Raw genomic sequence first — 22037 nt, 5'->3', positions numbered from 1 at the left:
TAAATTGGACAGTTAGATATTCTTGTGACTCCTCCTGCCCCTCAAGTGATTTTCCTACACTGCAGCCTGATGGGTTTTTTAAAAACTAATTTTTATTATGAAAATATTATGCTTATTATAGAAATTAGCATAATACTGCACAGCAGAAGACCCTGTCCTTCCCCATTTCTACTTCCTAAGAGGAGTAGTCCTTTTCCATATTTTTATTTGATCATATCTTTTATAACTAGTGGTTATGAGTTTATAACCATCTTCACAAGTTTTCTATTAGCCTTAGGATAAAGTCCAAACTTGCTTACATAGTAGTCTGTGAAGCCTTCCTAGCCCTGCCTTCATCTCGCTTTCTCACAGTCTTTTGTTAATTCCTATTGCTGCTGCTGCTAAGTCGCTTCAGTCGTGTCCGACTCTGTGTGACCCCATAGACGGCAGCCCACCAGGCTCCCCCGTCCCTGGGATTCTCCAGGCAAGAACACTGGAGTGGGTTGCCATTTCCTTCTCCAATGCATGAAAGTGAAAAGTGAAAGTGAAGTCATTCAGTCGTGTCTGACTCTTCTTGACCCCATGGACTGAAGCCTACCAGGCTCCCCTGCCCATGGGATTTTCCAGGCAAGAGTACTAGAGTGGGTAGCCATTGCCTTAGATCTCAGGTAAAAAGTCACTTCCTCAAGGAATTCCTTTCCTGACCTCTAACTGACCTCTTGGCATAATGTCCCCACAGCCCTTTGTACTATCCCTTACTGTGTTCATTCTCCACTGAGGCAGTGCTGCTCTCTGGGGGAACGGGCTAGTAACTAAGGGGCTCCATCACTTAGCAGGTGGAGCTGAGGAGTGCTTATGTTCACCTTTAAGAATTGTCTAGAGCCTTGAATGACTTCTGAATGTTCCATTAGGGAATCACATAGGTGAAAAAAATCTGTTACAGCTGTCAGAGCCTAAAACCTAACTTAGTTTCACATTTGCATATGGAATTTTTTTGCAGGATTTTAATTAAATGTTGAGTTTTCCAGGAATAAAACTAGTATTATTTGAAGGAAGATTACACTGAGAATTGAAACTCTACCAAAGAATTGGTCACCATTTTGGGAAATCCTGTCACTGATGGCAACATTTATCACATTCATAGTGATTCTCCATATTAGGTAGAAACATCTGACTGCTCAGTAAATATTTGTTTGAATTTAATTGAAATTAGAAGAGAAAAATACGGGAGAAAAGTACTTATATCTTCCTAGCAAAATGTATTTTCTTTCCTCTCTTTTCCTGTTGTTCATAATTCATACACTTCATTCGTAGACAGTACATCTGACTCTGCCACTGAATGTGAACTTAGGGCAAGGACAGTATTTTACTTACTTTGAGTCTCTAATGCTCACTGAGTACATGGTCGTTGCTCAGATTAATTGAATTAATGGATGAGGGTTCTATTTTAATAATTAACAGCAAGAGTATTTATTTAGCAAATACTTAATAAATTACCATAGTGATTCAAAAAGGGCAAAAAGATAGTCACTGCTGTCAAGGAACACATGATGTGTTGCTAAGACAGACCTGGAAATAATTATAATATGGCTGTTGGTGACATGGAAATAGCCACAAACTATAGATATGTGATGAAAAAAAAAAAATCAGTACTTAAGTCTTGTGGAGAGGTCCTACAATAATGTTACAGAAAAGAGATAGTATCCAGTATCAATCATAGTGCCAAGGAAGACACTCAGTAAATACTTGGAAACTGAGTAAATGAGTGTATCTCTGATGAGTGAGATGGAGTTTGCCAAATGGTCAGATGTAAAGCGGGCATTCGAGGGCTTCCCTGGTAGCTCAGTGGTAAAAACAAAAATCTGCTGGCCAATGCAGGAAACACAGGATTGATCCCTGGTCCAGGAAGATCTCACATGCTGTGGAGCAACAAAGCCTGTGCGCCATAACTCGAGCCTGCACTCTAGAGCCCAGAAACCGCAGCTGCTGAGCCCATGCTCTCCCCACAGCGAGAGAAGCCACCACAGTGAGAAGCCCACAGGCGCAACCAGAGAGCAGCCCCGCTCCCCACAGCCAGAGAAAAGCCCGTGGAGCTGTGAAGACCCAGCCTGGCCAAAAATAAATAAGATTATTATGAATAAATAGGGCGCTCCAGAGAGGCAGTCCCCATGCAGAGACTTAGAGGTATCAGAGGTGCAGGTGGTATTGCTGGAACATGAAAGTTGGACATTGAATTGTAAGAAATAAAGCTGTTCTTGGAGGTGATGGGCCAGATCATGAAGGGCTTCGTCCATGAAAAAGAAGAAGTTAGATTATGTTGCAGGCAGCAGAAAATCATTGATGTAACAAACAAAACTGCTAAATTTCAAACCATACTGTATGCCAGGCGAGTACCTATAATCCTATTACAGAGTCAGTATATTCTCATTTTATAGTTGGGACACTGAGGCTCAGAGAGGTTAATTATCTTGCCCAGGTTTTCACAGCTACTAAGTGAAAGAACTAGGGCTTAAATTTAGGTTGGTTGAGTCCAGACCTCCTGTCTGCTTTTTAAACTATATTTTATAACCCCTGTAGCAGGGGAAAAAATAGATATTTTTACTTTTAAACTAGTGTGACTTCTTTACCTCCCATCAACTCTAGTAAATTCAAGTTTTTAATGTAAATTCAAGTTCTTAACAGTTTAGGACTCAAGTGAGTTTTAGTCTTCTGAAGACTACAGTTATTTACCTCTTGCAAACTTTTTATTCTGGTGCCATCTTCTATATAGATAATTCAAATAACTGTCTTGGTTTTTATTGAAATGCAATTTGTGGGGGAGGGGGCACTCACCATTGAATGTCATGGACCAGTCAGCATGATGGCATCTGGTCCCATCACTTCATGGGAATTAGATGGGGAAACAGTGGAAACAATGTCAGACTTTATTTGGGGGGGGTTCCAAAATCACTGCAGATGGTGACTGCAGCCATGAAATTAAAAGACACTCCTTAGAAGGAAAGTTTTGACCAACCTAAATAGCATAGTAAAAAGCAGAGATATTACTTTGCCAGCAAAGGTCCATCTAGTCAAGGCTATGGTTTTTCCAGTGGTCATGTATGGATGTGAGAGTTGGACTGTCAAGAAAGCTGAGTGCCGAAGAATTGATGCTTTTGAACTGTGGTGCTGGAGAAGACTCTTGTGAGTCACTTGGACTGCAAGGAGATCCAACCAGTCCATTCTAAAGATCAGTCCTGGGTGTTCATTGGAAGGACTGATGCTGAAGCTGAAACTCCAATACTTTGGCCACCTCATGCGAAGAGTTGACTCATTAGAAAAGACCGTGACTCTGGGAGGGATTGGGGGCAGGAGGAGAAGGGGACTACGGAGGGTGAGAGGGCTGGATAGCATCACGGACTCAATGGACACGAGTTTGAGTGAACTCCGGGAGTTGGTGATGGACAGGGAGGCCTGGTGTGCTGTGATTCATGGGGTCGCAAAGAGTCTGACACAACTGAACTGAAAAGAGAAAAAGTTGAAGTACTAATTCCATTTCGGAAACATTTCTGAATCTTCAATATGTAAAAAGAATAGTAATTTTAAGAAAATTTAATATTAATCTTGATATTCTATTTAATTTATATAGATGTAGTTCACTGCTTAAGTAAATGATTTCTACCTCATAATCCTGATGTACACATTTAGCTTGAAATACTTCAGATGTTATCCAAATAACCCTGAGATATCTCTGGCTACCTTAAGGTATTATTCTCCTAATTTTAATGACTGTTACTGTAGTAAGTCCTGGAGATAGAGATGGCAGTGGTTGTACAACAGTGAAAATGTACGCAGTGCCACTAAACTGTACACGATAAATGGTTAAAATGCTAAATTTTGTATTATGTATATTTTGTTATTGTTGCTGTTGAGTCAGTCAGTCGTGTCTGACTCTTTGCCACCCAATGGACTGCAACATGCCAAGATTCCCTGTCCTCACTGTCTCCCAGGGTTTGCTCAGACTCATGTCCATTGATGATGCCATCCAACCAACTTATTCTGTCACCCTCTTCTCCTCCTGCCTTCAATCTTTCCCAGCATCAGGGTCTTCTCCAGTGAGTCGGCTCTTAGCATCAGGTAGCCAAAGTATTGGCTTCAGCATCAGTCCTTCCACTGAATATTCAGGATTGATCTCCATTAGGATTGACTGGTTTGATCTCCTTGTAGTCCAAGGGACTCTCAGGAATCTTCTCCAGTACCACAATTCAAAAGCAACAATTCTTCAGTCCTCAGCCTTCTTTATGGTTCACCTCTCACGTCTGTACATGACTACGGGAGAGTCGTGTCTGACTCTTTGCAACCTTGTGGACTGTAGCCAGCCAGGCTCCTCTGTCCTTGGGATTTGCCAGACAGAAATACTGAAATGGGTTGCTATTCCCTTCTCCAGGGGATCTTCCCAACCCAGGGATTGAACCCACGTCTCTTAATGTCTCCTGCATTGACAAGTGGATTCTTTACCACTAGCACCACATGGGAAGATAGCTTTCACTCTATGGACCTTTGTCAGCCGAGTGATGTCTCTGCTTTTTAATATGCTATCTAGGTTGGTCATAGCTTTTCTTCCAAAGAGCAAGAGTCTTAATTTCATGGCTGCAGTCACCATCTGCAGTGATTTTGGAGCCCCCCAAAATAAAGTCTGTCACTGCTTCCATTTTTTTCCCCATCTGTTTGCCATGAGTGATGGGACAGGATGCCATGATCTTTGTTTTTTGAATGTTGAGTTTTAAGCCAGATTTTTCACTCTCCTCTTTCACCTCTTTTCAAGAGACTCTCTAGTTTCTCTTCACTTCCTGCCATAATGGTGGTGTTGTCTACATATCTGAGGTTATTGATATTTTTCCTGGCAATCTTGATTCCAGCTTGTGCTTCATCCAGCCTGGCATTTCTCATGATGTACTCTGCGTAGAAGTTAAATAAGCAGAGTGACAGCATATAGCCTTGATGTACTTCTTTCCCAGTTTTGAATCAGTCCATTGTTCCATGTCCAGTTCTAATTATTGCTTCTTGACTTGCATACAGGTTTCACAGGAGGCAGGTAAGGTGGGCTGGTATTCCTGTCTCTTTAAGAATTTCCCACAGTTTGTTGTGATCCATACAGTGAAAGCCTTTAGTTAATGAAGAAGTCAGTGTTTTTCTGAAATTCCTTCGCTTTTTCCATGATCCAACAGACGTTGGCAATTTGATCTCTGGTTCCTCTGTCTTTTCTAAATCCAGGTTGTACATCTGGAAGTTTTCAGTTCACATAATGTTGAAACCTAGCTTAAATGATTTTAAACTTTACCTTGTTAGCATCTGACTTGAACGCAATTGTGCAGGAGTTTGGACATTCTTTGGCATGGCCCTTCTTTGAAAACTGACCTTTTCCAGTCCTGTGGCCACTACTGAGTTTTCAAATTTGCTGACATATTGAGTGCAGCACTTTAACAGCATCATATTTTAGGATTTGAAATAGCCCAGTAGACATTCTACTACCTCCATTAGCTTTGTTCTTAGTAATGCTTTCTAAGGCACACTTGACTTCAACACTCCAGGATGTCTGGCTCTAGGTGAGTGACCACACCACATGGTTATCGATATAACCATGGATATAGTTCTTTTGTGTATTTTTATATAGTTCTTTTGTGTATTCTTACCCACCTTTTCTTACTCTCTTCTGCTTCTGTTAGGTTCTTCTGTTTCTGTTCTTTATTGTGTCCATCTTTGCATGAAATAGTCCCTTGGTATCTCCCAAGTTTCTTGAAAAGATCTCTGTCTTCCCCATTCTGTTGTTTTCCTCTATTTCTTTGCATTGTTTACTTAAGAAGGCTTTCTTAACTCTCCTTGCCATACTCTGGAACTCTACATTCAGTTGGGTATACCTTTCCCTTTCTTCTTTGCTTTTCTCTTGTCTTCTTTTTTCAACTATCTGTAAGGCTTCCTCAGACAACCACTTTGTTCTTGCATTTCTCTTTCTTTGAGATGATTTTGACCACCACCTCCTGCACAGTGTTAGGAACCTGCATCCATAGTTCTTCAGACACTCTGTCTACCAGATCTCATCCCTTGAATCTATTCATCACCTCCACTGTATTCTCATAAGGGATATGTTTAGGTCATACCTGAATGGCCTCATGGTTTCCCTACTTTCTTCAGTTTAAGCCTGAATTTTGCAATAAGGACCTCATAATCCGAGCCACAGTCAGCTCCTGGTCTTGTTTTTGCAGACTGTGTGGAGTTTCTCCATCTTCAGCTGCAAAGAATATAATCAATCTGATTTCAGTATTGACCATCTGATGATGTCCACGTGTAGTGTTGTCTCATGTTGTTGGAAGAGGGTGTTTACAATGACCAAGTATGTCCTCTTGGCAAAACTCTGTTAGCCTTTGCCTTGCTTCATATTGTACTCCAAGGCCAAACTTGCCTGTTTCTTCAGGTATCTCTTGACTTCCTACTTTTGCACTCCAATCCCCTATAATGAAAAGGATCTCTTTGTTTGGTGTTAGTTCTAGAAGGTCTTGTAGGTCTTCACAGAACCATTCAACTTCATCTTCTTCAGCATTAGTGGTTGGGGCATGGACTTGGATTTCTGTGATATTGAATGGTTTGCCTTGGGAACAAACAGATCATTCTGTCGCTTTTGAGATTGCACCCAAGTACTGCATTTCACACTCCTTTGTTGACTGTGAGGGCTACACCATTTCTTCTGAGGGATTCTTGCCCACAGTATTAGATATAATGGTCATCTGAACTAAATTCACCCATTCTGGTCCATTTTAGTTCACTGATTTGTAAAATATTGATGTTCACTCTTGCTATCTCCTGCTTGACCACATCCAGTTTACCTTGATTCATGGACCCAACATTCCAGGTTCCTACGCAATATTATTCTTTACAGCATCAGACTTTCATCAGACTTTACAGCATCAGACTTTACTTTCACCACCAGACACACCTACAACTGAGCATCGTTTCCACTTTGGCCCAGCCTCTTCATTCTTTCTGAAGCTATTTCTTCACTCTTCCCCAGTAGCATATTGGACCACCTACTGGCCTGGGGGACTTATCTGGTGTCATATCTTTTTTGCCTTTTCATACTGTTCATGGAGTTCTTAAGGCAAGAATACTGAAGTGGTTTGCCATTCCCTTCTCCAGTGGACCATGTTTTGTCAGAACTCTCCCCCAATGTGCATCTATTAAAAATGAAAAGTTAAATCTATATGTAGTGGCCTGGAATGATGGCCATTCAATGTTGTGTGTTTAAAAGTTGTAGAGTTATTTAATAATAGAGTATAGTATGTGGCATGATCCTAAAATACAAACCAGAACAATATATATGTTTGAGAATAGAGAAAGGTGTAGATGGATTCATATCAGACTAGTAAAACTGATTCTGTTAGGGCTATAAGTTTAGTGATGAACTTAAATTAACTTTTTGTACAACCGTGTTGTTTGATATGTTGTGATATTGTTTTTGTAATTGTTTTTGAAATTTCTGAAGTAAAAAGGCCAGGAGAGAAGGGGGAGTTGTTTTTAACGATAGAAATTATAATAGGGATCACAGTATGAGTTGCTGACCAAGAATGGTACAAGAGAAACCTTGGTACTAGTAGTGGTCTTCATCTTGATGCAGATGTTGGTTACACCAGGTGTATTCACTTTATAAATATCCATCTAGTTTGTACGCTTATGATTTGTACAGGTTATTGTACGTATCAATTAAACGTTTCTTAAAATTATGGCACAGAAATACAATGGAATACTGTTTTTAAAAATACTTTAAATATTTAATGATATATGGAATTGACCCAGAAACAACAGTCTTATCATTATAAAATATATAAACACACAGAATGAAGATGCCAATAAAAACATGACAATATTATTAATAGATATTATGTCCAGATACCAATTTTCTGTTTGGGGGTTAGGGGTTTGGGTCATTGAGGAAGTTGGTAAAATTTGGTAAAGAAAACCATATTACAGGATATTAAGCAGAAAATAAAAGTGAAGTAGAGAGGGAACGGTTTTTTTTACAAATATAAGAAAGAAAAACAATACTTTTAAACTAACTGTAAGGTCAGGTAACTTTTTTTTAACCCCAGCTAGGAAGAGACTCCTACTAGGAAGGGACTAATTTCAGATTTCAAACTATCAAGTATAATAGTAGATAGTTATGAAAAAGCCTCTCCTTCAGCAAATTCATACTGAATTACAAATAATTCATGCTGGATACTTAAGTTTTGTTTCTGTTTAAGCATTTAAAGAAATTGTCATTGATAGGCTAGTGTCTATTGATTATAGTAGATGCAGCTAATAGTACTACTCCTCCCAGTTTTAACTAACTATTGTAATTTCCTGTGATCTTTTTGCTCTACAGTTACCACTCAGGGGACAAATAATATCCCCTCCAGCCAGAGTGATAATAAAATAAGAAAATGTATGTGAAAACACATTAATAGAATTAAACACTATCCAGTTGTAAAGTTACATTATTTTTCTTGTTTTTTCTTCAGCCGAAAGTCATTAGTTGTGAATGTCGTTATTTCAGGTGGAGTTTAAGTTCAAAAGTTGAAGTTTATGAAAGAATGCATTTTTTTCAGTCGTTTTGCAAATTGAAATGCAACATGTAATGTTTATTCAAGTGTGAATTGTGATGCAATCCATTTTTAATATTTTAGACTAAATATTAGTATTTAGTACTTTATATATCAAATTTAACTATAAACATTTGTTTTTTCTTCTAAGTATTGTTGAGCCGTCAGGGGAATTAGCAGGCTTTTTTCCCTATTAACAGTCATTCTTAATTATTAACCATGTTAATTGAAAATGATTAAAATCCCAAATCAGATCTCCAGGTGTCTCGCAGGGGGGTTGCTTTTTTTAGATTAGCCCTTAAATCAGTAGTAATCTGGGTGGAACTAGAGTTGGGTTCGGTTGGAGAAAACTGCGTGGCACTAGGACCCAGGGGGCTCCCGTGAGCGGATCTAGGGGCCAGATTGCAAATTCGCGGTGACTCAGTCTGGTCGGCTCCTTGCGCTCAGCGGCCGCGGCGGCAGCAGCAGACGTTGGCGGCCGAGCTGCTAGGATCAGTTCCCCCGGGTTTCACCGTCTGAGACTTCCTTCGGGGCGCCCCAGGCAGGTCCGAGGCGTCCGGGGAGCGCAAAGGGTCGTTGTGGCGGGGAGGAACGGGGGGTGCTCGGCGCGGGAAGCCCTCGGGCCTGTGCACGGGGAGTAACATTTGCTCCGTCTCTTCCTGTGTCTGGCTTTATTTGCAGCAAACCAAGATGGAGTATGAGTGGAAACCTGACGAGCAAGGGCTTCAGCAAATCCTGCAGCTGCTGAAGGAGTCCCAGTCCCCCGACACCACCATCCAGAGAACCGTGCAACAAGTATCCTTTGCGAGGCCTCGCCGCCGCCCGCGCCGCTTTGCCGCGCCGGGCCCGCTCCAGGCGGCCGGGAGGCTCCCGGCGCCCCTCCCCCTCCCCGCTCCCGGATCCCTCCGCCCTCCGCGCGCCCGCCCGCGAGCAAGGCCCGCCCGCCGCCGCCGCCGCCCCTGCCCGGCGCCTCGCGCACGCGGCCCTCGTGCCCCGAGTCCGGGCCGCCGCCTGGCCCGGCGGCTTCCGGCTACGAGAGGCCGGGGGCGCCCGGCCGCTGCCCGCGATCGCGACATGTGCGCCGGTCGGGCGCCACGTCCTCGTTCTCGGCGGGCCGCTCGAGAAGGCGGAGCGGCTGGGTGCCGGCGCGGACCCCCGGCGAGCCGGCCCACACAATGCGCCGGGCGCGGAGGGGGCGGCGGGCGAAGCGAGGGGCCGGGCGGGCGCGCTGCGTGCGCGGCGGCGCTCGCCGGCCTGAGTGGGGTGGAGCCGGCGCGGGGTTTGAACTCCCTGGGTGTGGGGCCCGGGGTTTCTTCCAGGCCCTGGTCTTGAAGAGCCGACCTAGGAATGAGGGCTCCCAGGACTCACCTCGGGGCTGTTCAGGCTAACACCTGTTGCGAGCTCCCTGCCTCCCAAGTGGGAAATCTGGCTGGAGACGGTCTGCTCAGTTACCCAAGTCTTGACCGAGTTTGCTGGTGTAGCGGTCCTGTTGCTAAGGCTTTACTGGCAGAAAGGCTTAACAGAAGAACCAGAACCTCTGCTGTGTGTGCTCTCTGCAGTGCCCTAAACTGCGGTCAAATGGAGAGCTCGTCCTGCATCTAATAAAGGAAACAAATTCACCCAATTATAAAATAACTTATTTTAAGATCAAGTTAATTGTTTAAAAACTGCAGGTTTGCAAAAAATGTCTCTTGATTTTTATTGTTAATAAAGAGGGAAAATTGGTTAGTATGGAATCTGGTAAGCTCTTTTGGTGTAGTTTGGACTTATACGATAAACTTGGGGTTAAATCGAATTACTTGAGAAGCTCTGGTAAATAAAGTTTCTCAAAGTACTGCATTGCTGTAACTTAAAACCTCGAATAGGCGAGTAAATATCTAGCCTTTTGGTTAATTAATACTGCTTATTTTAAAATGGAGGTGTTAATATTTAGGCCTGCTTGGTTTGGTTTGGTTTTTTTTTTTTTTCTTTCTTAAGCCATTCTGCTAAATACTGCTAGTACTGAGGGAATAGTAGTTGGTTTGGGGTGTATTGGAGCTTGTATTTGAAACGTTGCTGTTGCTCAGTCTTAATTTGTATTATCATAGCTTTAGAAATGATAGAAGTTGATTTTTGATGAATTATAGGCGTTAGTATGACAGTTAAGTTAGCCAAGTCCCAAACCACATTGTAATTTATTCTGTAGCATTGTATATCATAATTTCTTGTTTTAGTGCGTTATTAAGTACTCTTTGTATGGTCAGTACTGTGTGTAGGCTAAGAATCAAATTTACAGTTCATTCTGTATGCCTGGAGCATAGTATACTGTCTGCATAAGGAACAATTTAAATTTCAGTAGATAAAGGTTAATAGTATTTTAAAAATACACACTGCTCTATATTTTCAAAGTGCCTAATGATGACCTTGTTCTTTGTTTCCTTAGGAGAGAATGTAATTACTGTTTTTGTATAGACTTGAGCACTTTTAGAAAGACTGTTATAATAATATGGATAGATAGCTTAAGTTCTAAGGAAGTAAACCTTATTAGGAAGTATTTATGAAAAATTATTAGTGTATCAGCATACTGTTAATCGTGGCTGTTCACTAAAGAAATCACTAGGGTTTTTTGGTGAAAGAAAGTACACCTAGAGAAATGTATGTTGATAGTTAATTCATGTCTGGCCACTGAACACTGAGTATTCTAGTGTATGATAAATAGCTTGATAGGTGTGCCTGGAGTTTGTATAGTGGATTTAGTTTAAAGATTTAGGTCTACTGAGAAAATTCTAATGAAACCCAATTAGAGGTGTTATTAAAAAGCGTATTAGGGTTTAAAAGGGCATGAAGAAAGACATAGTAGAGCATTATGTCATTGTTGCCTGCCAGCACGATGGAAACCTGCACGTGTGTGTCGCTGGTGAGGGCAGATCTTGGCTGGGGGGAGTAAGGGAGAGGGGATAATTGTAGAACTATTGCAGTAATTTCATAATAGTGACTTTATATAATAAGATTTGATATGTAGACTTGTACATAAATAGCATTTTATCTAAATTTCTTGAATTCTGAAGAAAAAAGATACTAATGAAAGTGTCTAAGTTAAAAGGCGATTTTTACAAGGTCAGTTTCCGTAAATGATCTCTGAAAGACTTGTTTTTGTTCATTTAGAATGCTTTTCATTTTTGTCATTATTTTATACTTTAACACCTTTCTGATTACGGTTTGGGGTTTTTTTTTTAAGTTCAAGTAAGTCAAAGAAATTGTTTTGAAAATTTTTTTCATACAGTGTGCACCTGTACTGAAGGTGGAAAGTTGACTTATTTGTATTGAAAATAATTGATGTAAAATAGTTTAAGATTTTAGCCATAAAGCTCATAAGAGGTTTAACACAGCCATTGGTGTGTTCTTAGAATAGTGTATTGATGGTTTTAATAAGATAACTTTATTCTTATTGAAAAAAAAATGCAGGCCTAAAAATCACAAAAGAGATTCTTGATTTTAGATTAAAAATCCTGAATTCCTTCCTTAGAAGTTTCCTTAACTACTGTTTGTTCTAGAAACTGGAACAACTCAATCAATATCCAGACTTTAACAACTACCTGATTTTTGTTCTTACAAAATTAAAATCTGAAGGTAAGTATGGTTTGTGTTGAAAGCTTTTTACATTTTTTTTAGTAAGTCTTTGAGATGTACTAAAATACATGAAGAGTTACTCATTTTAAACAATTTCATTTTGCAGGAATCACTTGCTTTAAAGATGTGGAATGAAAGTGTTACTAAAGCATTTGGATGCTTTGATGAGCAGTCAGTTGTTAGTTGGGTGTTTGCAAATGAAAAAGCATTTTGCTACAGTACTTGAACATGAATGTCAGAGATTGGTTTCTTTTATACACAAATTGAATGTAGGATTTACTAAAAACTTACTATATGTGTGATCATATTTGTGTGTTTGAAAGTTGATTCAACCAAAATGAAGTCATGTAGAATCCGATCACCAGGTCATTGTTAATCCCTTAATTCTGTACTTGGGTTATATGGCCGTGTACTGTTTTAATTGTTAACAAAAAGTAGAATCATTCTATTCATAGACTCTTGTAACTTTTTAAACCTTCTAACAGTATACATGAAACCTTTTCATTAACTATTCTGCAACCATTTTAAATTACTTCTATAACAAAGCTTGAAAACTAATTTGATTTTTAAATGACATGGTCATTTGATTGTTTCCTATACATGTAATGTGTCTCTATCGACTTTATTTATTACACGAATATTTTATGGAGCACCACTCCTTGCCAGGAAGTTTGCTGGCTCAAGAGCAATAAAAGTGAACAGAATAATAAGAATCTCTGTCCTCATGGAGCTTACACTGTAGTGAGAGGTGTTCTCAGAGTTGAGTATTCCCTTCCTGGGATGTTGTCAGACACTCAGAATGCACTCGGGTAATTTTTGAGCAACTATTGGCCTCTAAATGAAAGCACTATACTTAGCCTTTCAGAAGTCATGGTGCTTCATTAGTGCTTCTATAGTTAGTAAAAGCACTACACTTGGAGTTGGGAAATAAGTCTTAAACTCTGACACTCATTTCATCTCTTTTTCATCTACAAAATGCCTGTGTTGGACTACCAGACCATATGTAAGGTTTCAACTCTAAGCACTAGTGAGCGGGTTAATGACCTTAAAATCTCACTAATCTTGTATTTATTCAGATTTTAATATTTCATGCCAGTGTATAGTGATTTATTTTAAATTATTTTAAAATTTTCTAGTTAATTTTAGGAATTTTAATTTGTGATGGAAGCATGTAAGAGAAACTTTAGAAATTTCAAATTTTAAATTGCAAAAAACTAAAAAGTCCTTTGGCATATCTTTAAATTCAGCAGTTAATATTCCTAGTTTAATAAAACATATTAATGTGATGTGTTATTTCTTAATACAGAAGTTTTATTTTTCCCACATAGAAGTTGTATCAGATAATGCTCTAAGAACTTTATATTTAGTAAAAGGATTTTTCTAAACATACTGTCTTACTTGAAAAGTTTATTTTCACCAAGCCATCTATTCTCTGTCCTATCCTCTTAAATTCCGAATGTTAAGATTTTTATAATGTTATACTCGTTCTTCAAACTGTCTTGGGATATGAGGATACATCAGAAGTATTTTTTAAAGCAGACAGATGACAAACTTACAATTCAGATAGCAGCAAGAGAGGCTGGTGTGTAACTGGCTCCCAGAAGACCTATGAATTATAAAACCATGAAATGTTGGAAAAGGTTTTACGTAACATTTGCTATTTCTTCCTGTGTTTATTCATTTATTTGGGACATAAGATTGCTATATCTAGTTTTCTGTTTTAAAAAATTAGCATTGTGACCATCCATATTAGAGAAGGAGCATAAGTAGTCTTTAAATCAATATGCTTATTTATTTAGGAACCTTTTTGCCTTTCCTGCGGTAAAATTTTAGATATGGAGAGACCTCAGAGGTCAGCTCATCTACTTCCCTCACTCTGCAGATGAGAATTGAGACCTAGTAAAGGGGTCTTTAAGAAAGAGGACATAGTTTTAACTCCTTTCACCTTGTGATTTTTTAAAAACTCTCCATCTTCTAATTATAGTTGTAAAAATGGCATAGTGTGTTCGTTGTAAGTAAATACACATGCCATTTAAAATAAAATTACAAAACTGATTATTGATGGCTAACAAGACAAAAACATGAATTGCTTGAGGAAGTTAAATATTTGGCTATTCTTTTATTTTATGGAAGTTTTAAACTTTGAAGAGAATTTAGAATTGCTTTTGTTTCTAAGTTACTGATTGAATGGTGATAATTGAAACCAGGAAGAAATTTTTAGAGGGTGACATAAAAGGCTCATAGGCTATGTTGTGGTGGTGGCTCTAATGGTTTTTTTGCAAAGAAACGCAGTCTTTTTGTCCCCCCATGCTGTACCCTTGAAGAGTTCAATACCAGTCAGACTTTGGGAGCATACTGAACTAACTAGAACAAGTTGGGTTATTTTATTTTTTAATAAAGTATGTAAAACAATAGTGCTGAAATTGCATACTGTGTTCAGTATACCGGCTCTACAGGTCTTCCAGCCCTTTAAGAAGGGTGATACTATACCATCTTCGAGTAGAGGCTCTGGAGACGAACTCCTCAGGTTGATACTTAGGCTTCCGCAGCTCGTAGTCTATTCTGTGTGAGTTAGGCAAAGGCCTCAGTTTCCTTGTTTGTGCAGTGGAGATAAATTAATCCTTGTCTCATGAGGTTGTGAGGATTAAATGCAAACTACTACTTTAAAAAAATTAAATAAATAAATGCAAACTACTTGGAAAGCACTTAGCAGTGTTTGGTATGTAATGAGCATTGAGAACATGTTGACTATTGCTAATATTGTTGGTGATAATACAGATTCTTAAAGCATCAGTTATATTCTAATATTAAATTGGTTCTTCAGAATTTGTTAATATCATCTACGGATTAAACTTCTTTTACGTAGATTCTTTTTTATTTAATCTTCTGGAAATTTAAAAATTGTTTTACCCTCTCCCCCCTTTTCTTTTTAGCTCAGAGGCAAGTGAAAAACATGATATAAATGAACGGCAATTATTTGTATGTGAAGGTGATCCCATATGTTCTTTGTCCACTTAATTTTTAATAGGATATCTTTGGTGACTAATACTTTCATATCTGTAATTTGATGTTTGTATCAGGTTCCAATAAAGCTTGAGTACATTGGCCATATATAAACTTAAATTAAATCAGTGGTTCTCAACCAGGTGCAGCTTTGTTGTTCCCGCCCCGCCCCCCCCCCATCCCCTTCTCACTGCCCACGGAGACATTTGACATTATCTGGAAACATTTTTGGTTGTCACAATTTGGAGAGGTAATACTGGCACCTATGGTCAGTGATACAGTGCACAGGACGGCACTCCTAAAGAAAGAATTACCTAGCCCAGAACGTCGATAATGCCAAGGTTGAGAAACCCTGACCTGTAAATCATGGAGCTAATCCTTTGTAATCATTTACAGTATTTTCTCCCCTGGTTATAGCAGATTAATGAAATATTACAATCAATTTTTAATATATTTTAAAAGTTACATTCTTGATATATTTTGAAATGAAAACTACTTTAAAACTCAGTAGTATTGTTATTTTATTACAGATGAACCCACAAGATCATTGAGTGGTCTCATTTTGAAGAATAATGTGAAAGCGCACTTTCAGAACTTCCCAAATGGTGTAACAGACTTTATTAAGAGTGAATGTTTAAACAATATTGGTGACTCCTCTCCTCTGATTAGAGCTACTGTAGGTAAGTAATCTGTTACAATTTTGCTCATCTTGTTTGTGACTGGGTTGGTTTCTGACATGACTGATCATTTCCATAGGAATTTTTGCTATCCAGTTCATGTTGAATTGTGATGGGGAAAATTTCTTATTGCTTCTTTTGATATAATGTTAATGGTTACAGTAAAAGTCCTCTTAATCCTATGAGACCAGGTTCACTAGTAGTTGCTTTATCAAAGTTGGTTAAAATGGGGCCTTAAAAAGTGATGCTAGTGTAGGACTACTGTTTTTTCTTTGAGTTCTTTAACTGTCTTTCTTGTGTCATACATGGGGTATAATTTCCAGTTTCACTTTCTTTTACATATAAAGAGAAACTTCTTTGTAAGACAATTTATGTGTAGGACTTTAGGTTTTTACTATATCCCCCCTTGTTTTTAATATTTGCCTTGTATACACCTAATTAACATAAATTTTTGAGTCTTTTTAGAGTCTTTCAGCTTGTTTTTAGTGGAAGAACAAACTTCTATCATTTTATGAAATACTATATTAAAATGCTTAATTACAGTAACTGAAATAAGTAGTTTTAGGAACCAACACAACTGCCTGTTGGTAAGCACACACATCCTCTGGTAGAAGCAGAAACAGGCATGTACTATGAATAGCCCGCCAGTGGATAGATTTCATATGCCATAGCGTTTCTGCAGCCATATTTCACAGGGACTTGGAAAGCTGCTGTTAATCAGGTTGGTTAAAAGGGATTCGGTTAAGAACTTCCATAATGAATCAGTCATTTTCATTAAAAGTTCTCTGTTTTTGTATATTTTGTCTCCTGGTGGGTTTGAAAAGCCACTCTAGTACTCTTGCCTGGAAAATCCCATGGACGGAGGAGCCTGGTGGGCTGCAGTCCATGGGGTCGCGACTGAGCGACTTCACTTTCATGCATTGGAGAAGGAAATGGCAGCCCACTCCAGTGTTTTTGCCTGGAGCATTCCAGGGACGGGGGAGCCTGGTGGGCTGCCGTCTATGGGATCACACAGAGTCAGACACGACTGAAGCGACTTAGCAGCAGCAGCAGGGTTTGAAAAGTACCTGATTTATCTCTTACTTGTAAAACAGAAGCTCTTTGTAATTTCCCTCCAAATATTAAACATTGCCATTATTAACACTCATTTTAAATAGGATATGTAGAGGGCATTTATAATTTGAGAATTGAGAAAAGGGTCTCCCTCCCTAGGTTATTCTTATGGACCCTCATGTATGCCTGATTTTATTTTATTTTTTAATCTTAACTGTGTTTTGGAAATCTTGCCAAGGAAATGTATTTGGAAGGACCACATTTCAGTGACTGTGGTAATCCATTAGATAGACGTAGAATTGTTTCGGTTGTTAAAGAGTGTATGGTTGGTTTGTAATGGGTATTGCTGAGTACTCAGTTTTCACACCCATCTTTGGTAAAACGACTGAGAATTAGTTTTCACTTTTTGTAACTATGGAGGCATTAGAATTTTTTTTGTGAGTGGATGCAATTATATGAGACCAGATTAATTTGAATTTGTCAGTCTGCAAACATTCTTTAATACTATCTTAGCAGTCATACTGTACCAAATTTTATCTTGTGTTTAATTTTTATTATTGCGTGTTTTAAAACATGGCTTGGTTTCCTTTAGGCAGATCCAGAACTTTCTCGTTCCCTCAACTCTATATTTTGACTTTGGGAAAGAATACATGGCAAGAAAGAACAGATTTACTATTACTCTTGCTACTTTTTGATCTTACCAGAATGTAACTTGATCTTTAAAATGCTATCAATACAATGATCCTCACCGTACAGTTTAATTTTTTCAGTGGGGAGTAAATCCTGGCCAACAACTTTAGTCTTAACATTTTTTACCTCTTTACCATTAGGAGCAACTTTCTCAAAACTAACAATGGAAGACTCAAAGAGAATTTATGCACACAAACAGTAGAATTTGTTGTTCAGTTATAATTATTATTTTATGCTCTGCATTTTGTGTACATATCACTGAATTCTCAAAATAACCATGAAGAGAACTTTTTCTCTTCTAAAAATTTTCTTTTACAGGTTAATAATTTGAAGTACATATAATTTGCCTACTGTCAGTTTATACTCTTTAATTATGGTGCTGAAAGATCTGTAAACACTAAGCATATTATGTTATGTTAACTAATATTAAATTTTCTAAGGCAGAGAAAAACACACAAAACTTTTTTGTTATATATTTCTGTATTTGCATAATCCTTAACAGAGCTAAGTTACACAACACAGTTGAAATAATCCAGTCAGTCAGAGTGACATGATCACTAAGCCTGTGTCACTCAAGCCTCCACAATCCACCATCACCTTGCCAGTGATTCATCCTTGATCCCCATAAGTGGGAACTGTTGTAGGGGTGTATGGCCTGTCTCCAGGAGAGGGATTGTTGCCAAAAGAGTGGGCATGTAGAAATGTTCTTGACTGATGGCTCTTCGACTTTCTCTACCATGGGTCATGGCTTTGATACTAGGTTAAGTCAGAAGCTGTTCTTAGTTCTTGGATGTGTTTTTATTTGAATCTAATAGTCATATTCATCACCCAGTACTAAGTGTTGCTGATAACATTTTGGTGTATTTTCTTTCTGCTTTTTTGTATGTATTTTTTATAAAATAGGAGTAATTTTAATTAGTAAAAGTATTCTTGGCATTGGAGAAGAGCAAGTTGTCTTTTGTACAGATACTTGTTAAAAAGAGGGTGAAGTGTTGGAAAACAAGATTAGAAACCGCTCTGATTTCTGCTGGGATTTTCCACAGATACACTGTGGTGATGCAGGGATCCTTGATAAATATTACTATGGACATGATTTGCAAGTCTTACCATGATTTGGAACATTTAAATGTGTGTGTGCACGTGAACCCACTTGCAAGCACATGATGTAAGCACTTGGCATTGGCTTGTGGTTGCCCACGAGGCCATAATGCAGTCACATTTCCTAAACAGACATGTTTTCTTTCAAGGTATTTTGATCACAACTATAGCCTCCAAGGGAGAATTGCAGAATTGGCCTGACCTCTTACCAAAACTCTGCAGCCTGTTGGATTCTGAAGATTACAACACTTGTGAGGTAAGGATTTTTGCTTCATATGTAGTTTTTCTTGTCATGTTGTATATTAGTAATCTTGAGAAAAAAGAATTCCTCTGAAACAAAAAACATCAAAACTTAGAGACCTAAAGTTACCTTTTTGTTTTAAGTGAGTGATCATTTACCTTACTGTTTTCCATAAAGACCATTAAGTTATGAAACCTCTTTAGTATACTTCCTACAGAGAAAAATCTTCTGTTTTTGTATTTTAGAGCTATTCTTGGGTGTGTATATGTATCATCAGCAAAGCTGTTGTCAAGCTTAATCAGTTGTGGTATTTTTTGAAGATGGACTTAATTAAATTTACTGAATTCCCAGACCATGGGTACATTTTCAGTGTCTCTAAGTTTTTTGGTGCCTCTTGTATGATACATCTGAGGTACATCTAGTATTGTTTTAATTATAAATTATAGTCTCTTGTTGTTTGTCACTGATCAGGTCAGTAGCAGCCTTTCCATTTGGGGGGATAAGAGGGAGTCTGTATGGATTTGTTTTCCTGTAATTTCTCACCTAATGAGGATCTTAACCATCTCTTTCATTAGCAGGTGAAAACGATGTCTTAAATGGAAATCATTTTCGATGTTTTCCTTCTTAAGGCAGTGACTCAATCTCCTCAAAAAAGAGCAAGGCTTGGAGGCAGGGCAGGTATAAAAATAACCTAATGTAAAGGAACCGAGTGGTCTGTCTGACTTACCGTTTATTGCCAGGTTGACTTGGGGAAGAGAGGACCAGGGAGAGGAGAAGCTAGCGAAAAGGAGTCTTAAAAAGTCACTCTTCTCCCTTCTTAAAACAAAAGGAAAAAGGCTTGCATTCTCATATATGTTTTCTAGTAATGCCTTGGAAATACACTAAGATTATAGGAAAATAAAAATAACACTTAGCTGTAGGGTAACAGTTGATGAAAATTTAAATAGGGCTTTGGTATAAAGACCACAACATAAAAGACCAAAATCTTAAGCAAGCACTTTGCAAGAATAAAAAGTCTCGTGATCTCAACTGATGATCATGAAATCGTGGAGCCACTGTCATACAGTACTGAGTTAACTGTACTGTAGCGAATAAGCACCAACGTACTGCTGATGTAATTATAAAAAGAGTAAATGAGGTGGTTGAGGTAACTAACAGGCTAGATGTTGTACACAGGAGCTCTCCAGATAAGCCACTTGGTTGTAAAATGGTTGTAGGGAAATTGCCAGTTGAATACAATTTTTATCAGTGAATGATTTATATGTAAATAATTATGATAATTAAGATTTCTTTTGGTATTTCAGAAAGAAGTGATACAGTAGTTAAATAGACTCATACATAAACGTAGAGTTTTACATTGTTTTAACAAACCAATATTTAATAGAAAAATTAGTGTTGATTTAAAATTGACAAGAATATTTCAAAAGTTGTTTTTTGATTAGATGACATTACTTACAGTCCCTGCCAACCAGAATTCTAATTCTGAGTCATTTAATGCTAAAATTAAAATGTGCCATTATGTTTAAGTTACGGTTTTAAATCAGTGGTATACTTTTTCTTAAAATTGATGATTAAGTATATGGATTTCATGATGCAGATTTTATGTGGGCTGAGAACATTAATCCATACAAATTAGTTAATAGTCCTCAATTTGCTTTTAAAATAGCTTCATTTTTAATTCTAATAATTGAAATGTCTTTTACAGGGAGCATTTGGCGCCCTTCAGAAAATTTGTGAAGATTCTGCTGAGATTTTAGATAGTGATGTTTTAGATCGTCCGCTCAACATCATGATTCCCAAATTTTTACAGTTCTTCAAGCACAGTAGTCCAAAAATAAGGTATCTGTATAGCCAGTATTAAATTCATTTATTAACTCTGATACAAACCTGACCACTCCCTCATTTTGCATTACCTAGTACTTCTGTGATTGCCTGTGTGCTCCGTTGCTAAGTCGTGTCCACCTCTTTGCGACCCCGAGGACTGTAGCCCACCGGGCTCCTCTGTCCATGGGATTCTCCAGGCAAGAACACTGGAGTGGGTTGCCATGCCCTCCTCCAGGGGATCTTCCCAACCCAGGGACTGAACCTACGTCTCCTGCGTTGCAGGTGGATTCTTTACCAGTGAGCCACCTGGGAAGCCCTTTTGAAAGGAATGCATGCCCATTGTTTTTAAATCTAAAATAATTCTCATTACGTTCCCAGCCAACCTCCCACTCTTGAGAGTGAACATGTCCTTTCAGATACTTTTACACTTTCTTACAAGTTATTATTCCACAACCTGCATTTTTCACTTGACACAGAACGAATGTGAGGGGGGGGATATGATAATACATAGAGAATTTTGACTCGGTCTTCTTAATGGTGCGTGTGTGCATGGGGCTGTATGTACACCGTAATATTTTTATGGAGGAATTCTTAAATTCTTGCCAGTCTTCTGTGAATGGAAAATAGCTTCAATGAGCGCACTTTAAATTCTGCTTCCAGGTCTCATGCTGTTGCCTGTGTCAATCAGTTCATCATCAGCAGGACTCAGGCTCTGATGCTGCACATCGACTCCTTTATTGAGGTGAGCGTTTCCTCCCCCCACCCCCATCTTACTTTTGAGAAGGTTGGAAAGTGTTAACTGCGTATGGTTTTATAAACGTAGTAAGTTGTAATTATGAACTGGCAGTATTTAAATTGCTTGTGATAGTATTAAAATTGGATACAGTTAAACTTTATGATTCTCGTTAACTGGGAAAAAAAACTACTTTTCCCCTCATACTGAGTTTTTTACTTGTATAAACATTGTGATATATGTTTGTTTGATACCTTGATTATAAAAATTTCTGCTTCAGCGTACTGTTCGAATTGCATATGGAAATTAAGCCTCCAAGCTCATTTGTGATAGGAACATGAAGAGGTTGAATAAACTTACTTTGATAAAGAATCTAAAGGTTTAGACTGGAAGGATAGTACTTCTATTTTTTCCATTGGTTTTCAATGTAAAATGAGGTTTGGGAGAAAAATTGATGCATCTTAGTGAGTATTTCTGAAGTTACTTTTTAATAATAGCGGAAAGATGACAGATGTAGTTTT

General features: G+C 38.4%; 1 protein-coding gene across 5 annotated transcripts in view; it reads left to right on the top strand.

Moving 5' to 3' along the window:
* Window positions 1–22037, top strand: part of TNPO1 (transportin 1) — an 84752-nt gene that overhangs the window by 29366 nt on the left and 33349 nt on the right. For 2 of the 5 annotated variants that reach the window (XR_011249647.1, XM_069556200.1), the window contains exons 2-7: window positions 9270–9383; window positions 12122–12197; window positions 15731–15880; window positions 18868–18974; window positions 20665–20798; window positions 21444–21525. Coding sequence is in view for 3 of the 5 variants with exons in the window: in XM_069556200.1 (XP_069412301.1) it covers window positions 9270–9383; window positions 12122–12197; window positions 15731–15880; window positions 18868–18974; window positions 20665–20798; window positions 21444–21525 (663 nt within the window). In the remaining 2 variants the exon portion in view is untranslated. Of the gene's footprint in view, window positions 1–8980; window positions 9134–9269; window positions 9384–12121; window positions 12198–15730; window positions 15881–18867; window positions 18975–20664; window positions 20799–21443; window positions 21526–22037 lie in introns of those variants that run through there. The other 3 variants (XM_069556202.1, XM_069556201.1, XR_011249648.1) reach the window with 3 other exon arrangements.

This window comes from Ovis canadensis, chromosome 16 (genome assembly GCF_042477335.2).
Source record: "Ovis canadensis isolate MfBH-ARS-UI-01 breed Bighorn chromosome 16, ARS-UI_OviCan_v2, whole genome shotgun sequence".
In the NCBI taxonomy this organism is placed as follows: Eukaryota; Metazoa; Chordata; class Mammalia; order Artiodactyla; family Bovidae; genus Ovis; species Ovis canadensis.
Note: the sequence above shows the minus strand (reverse complement) of the source record. Positions and strands in the feature narration are given on the sequence as shown.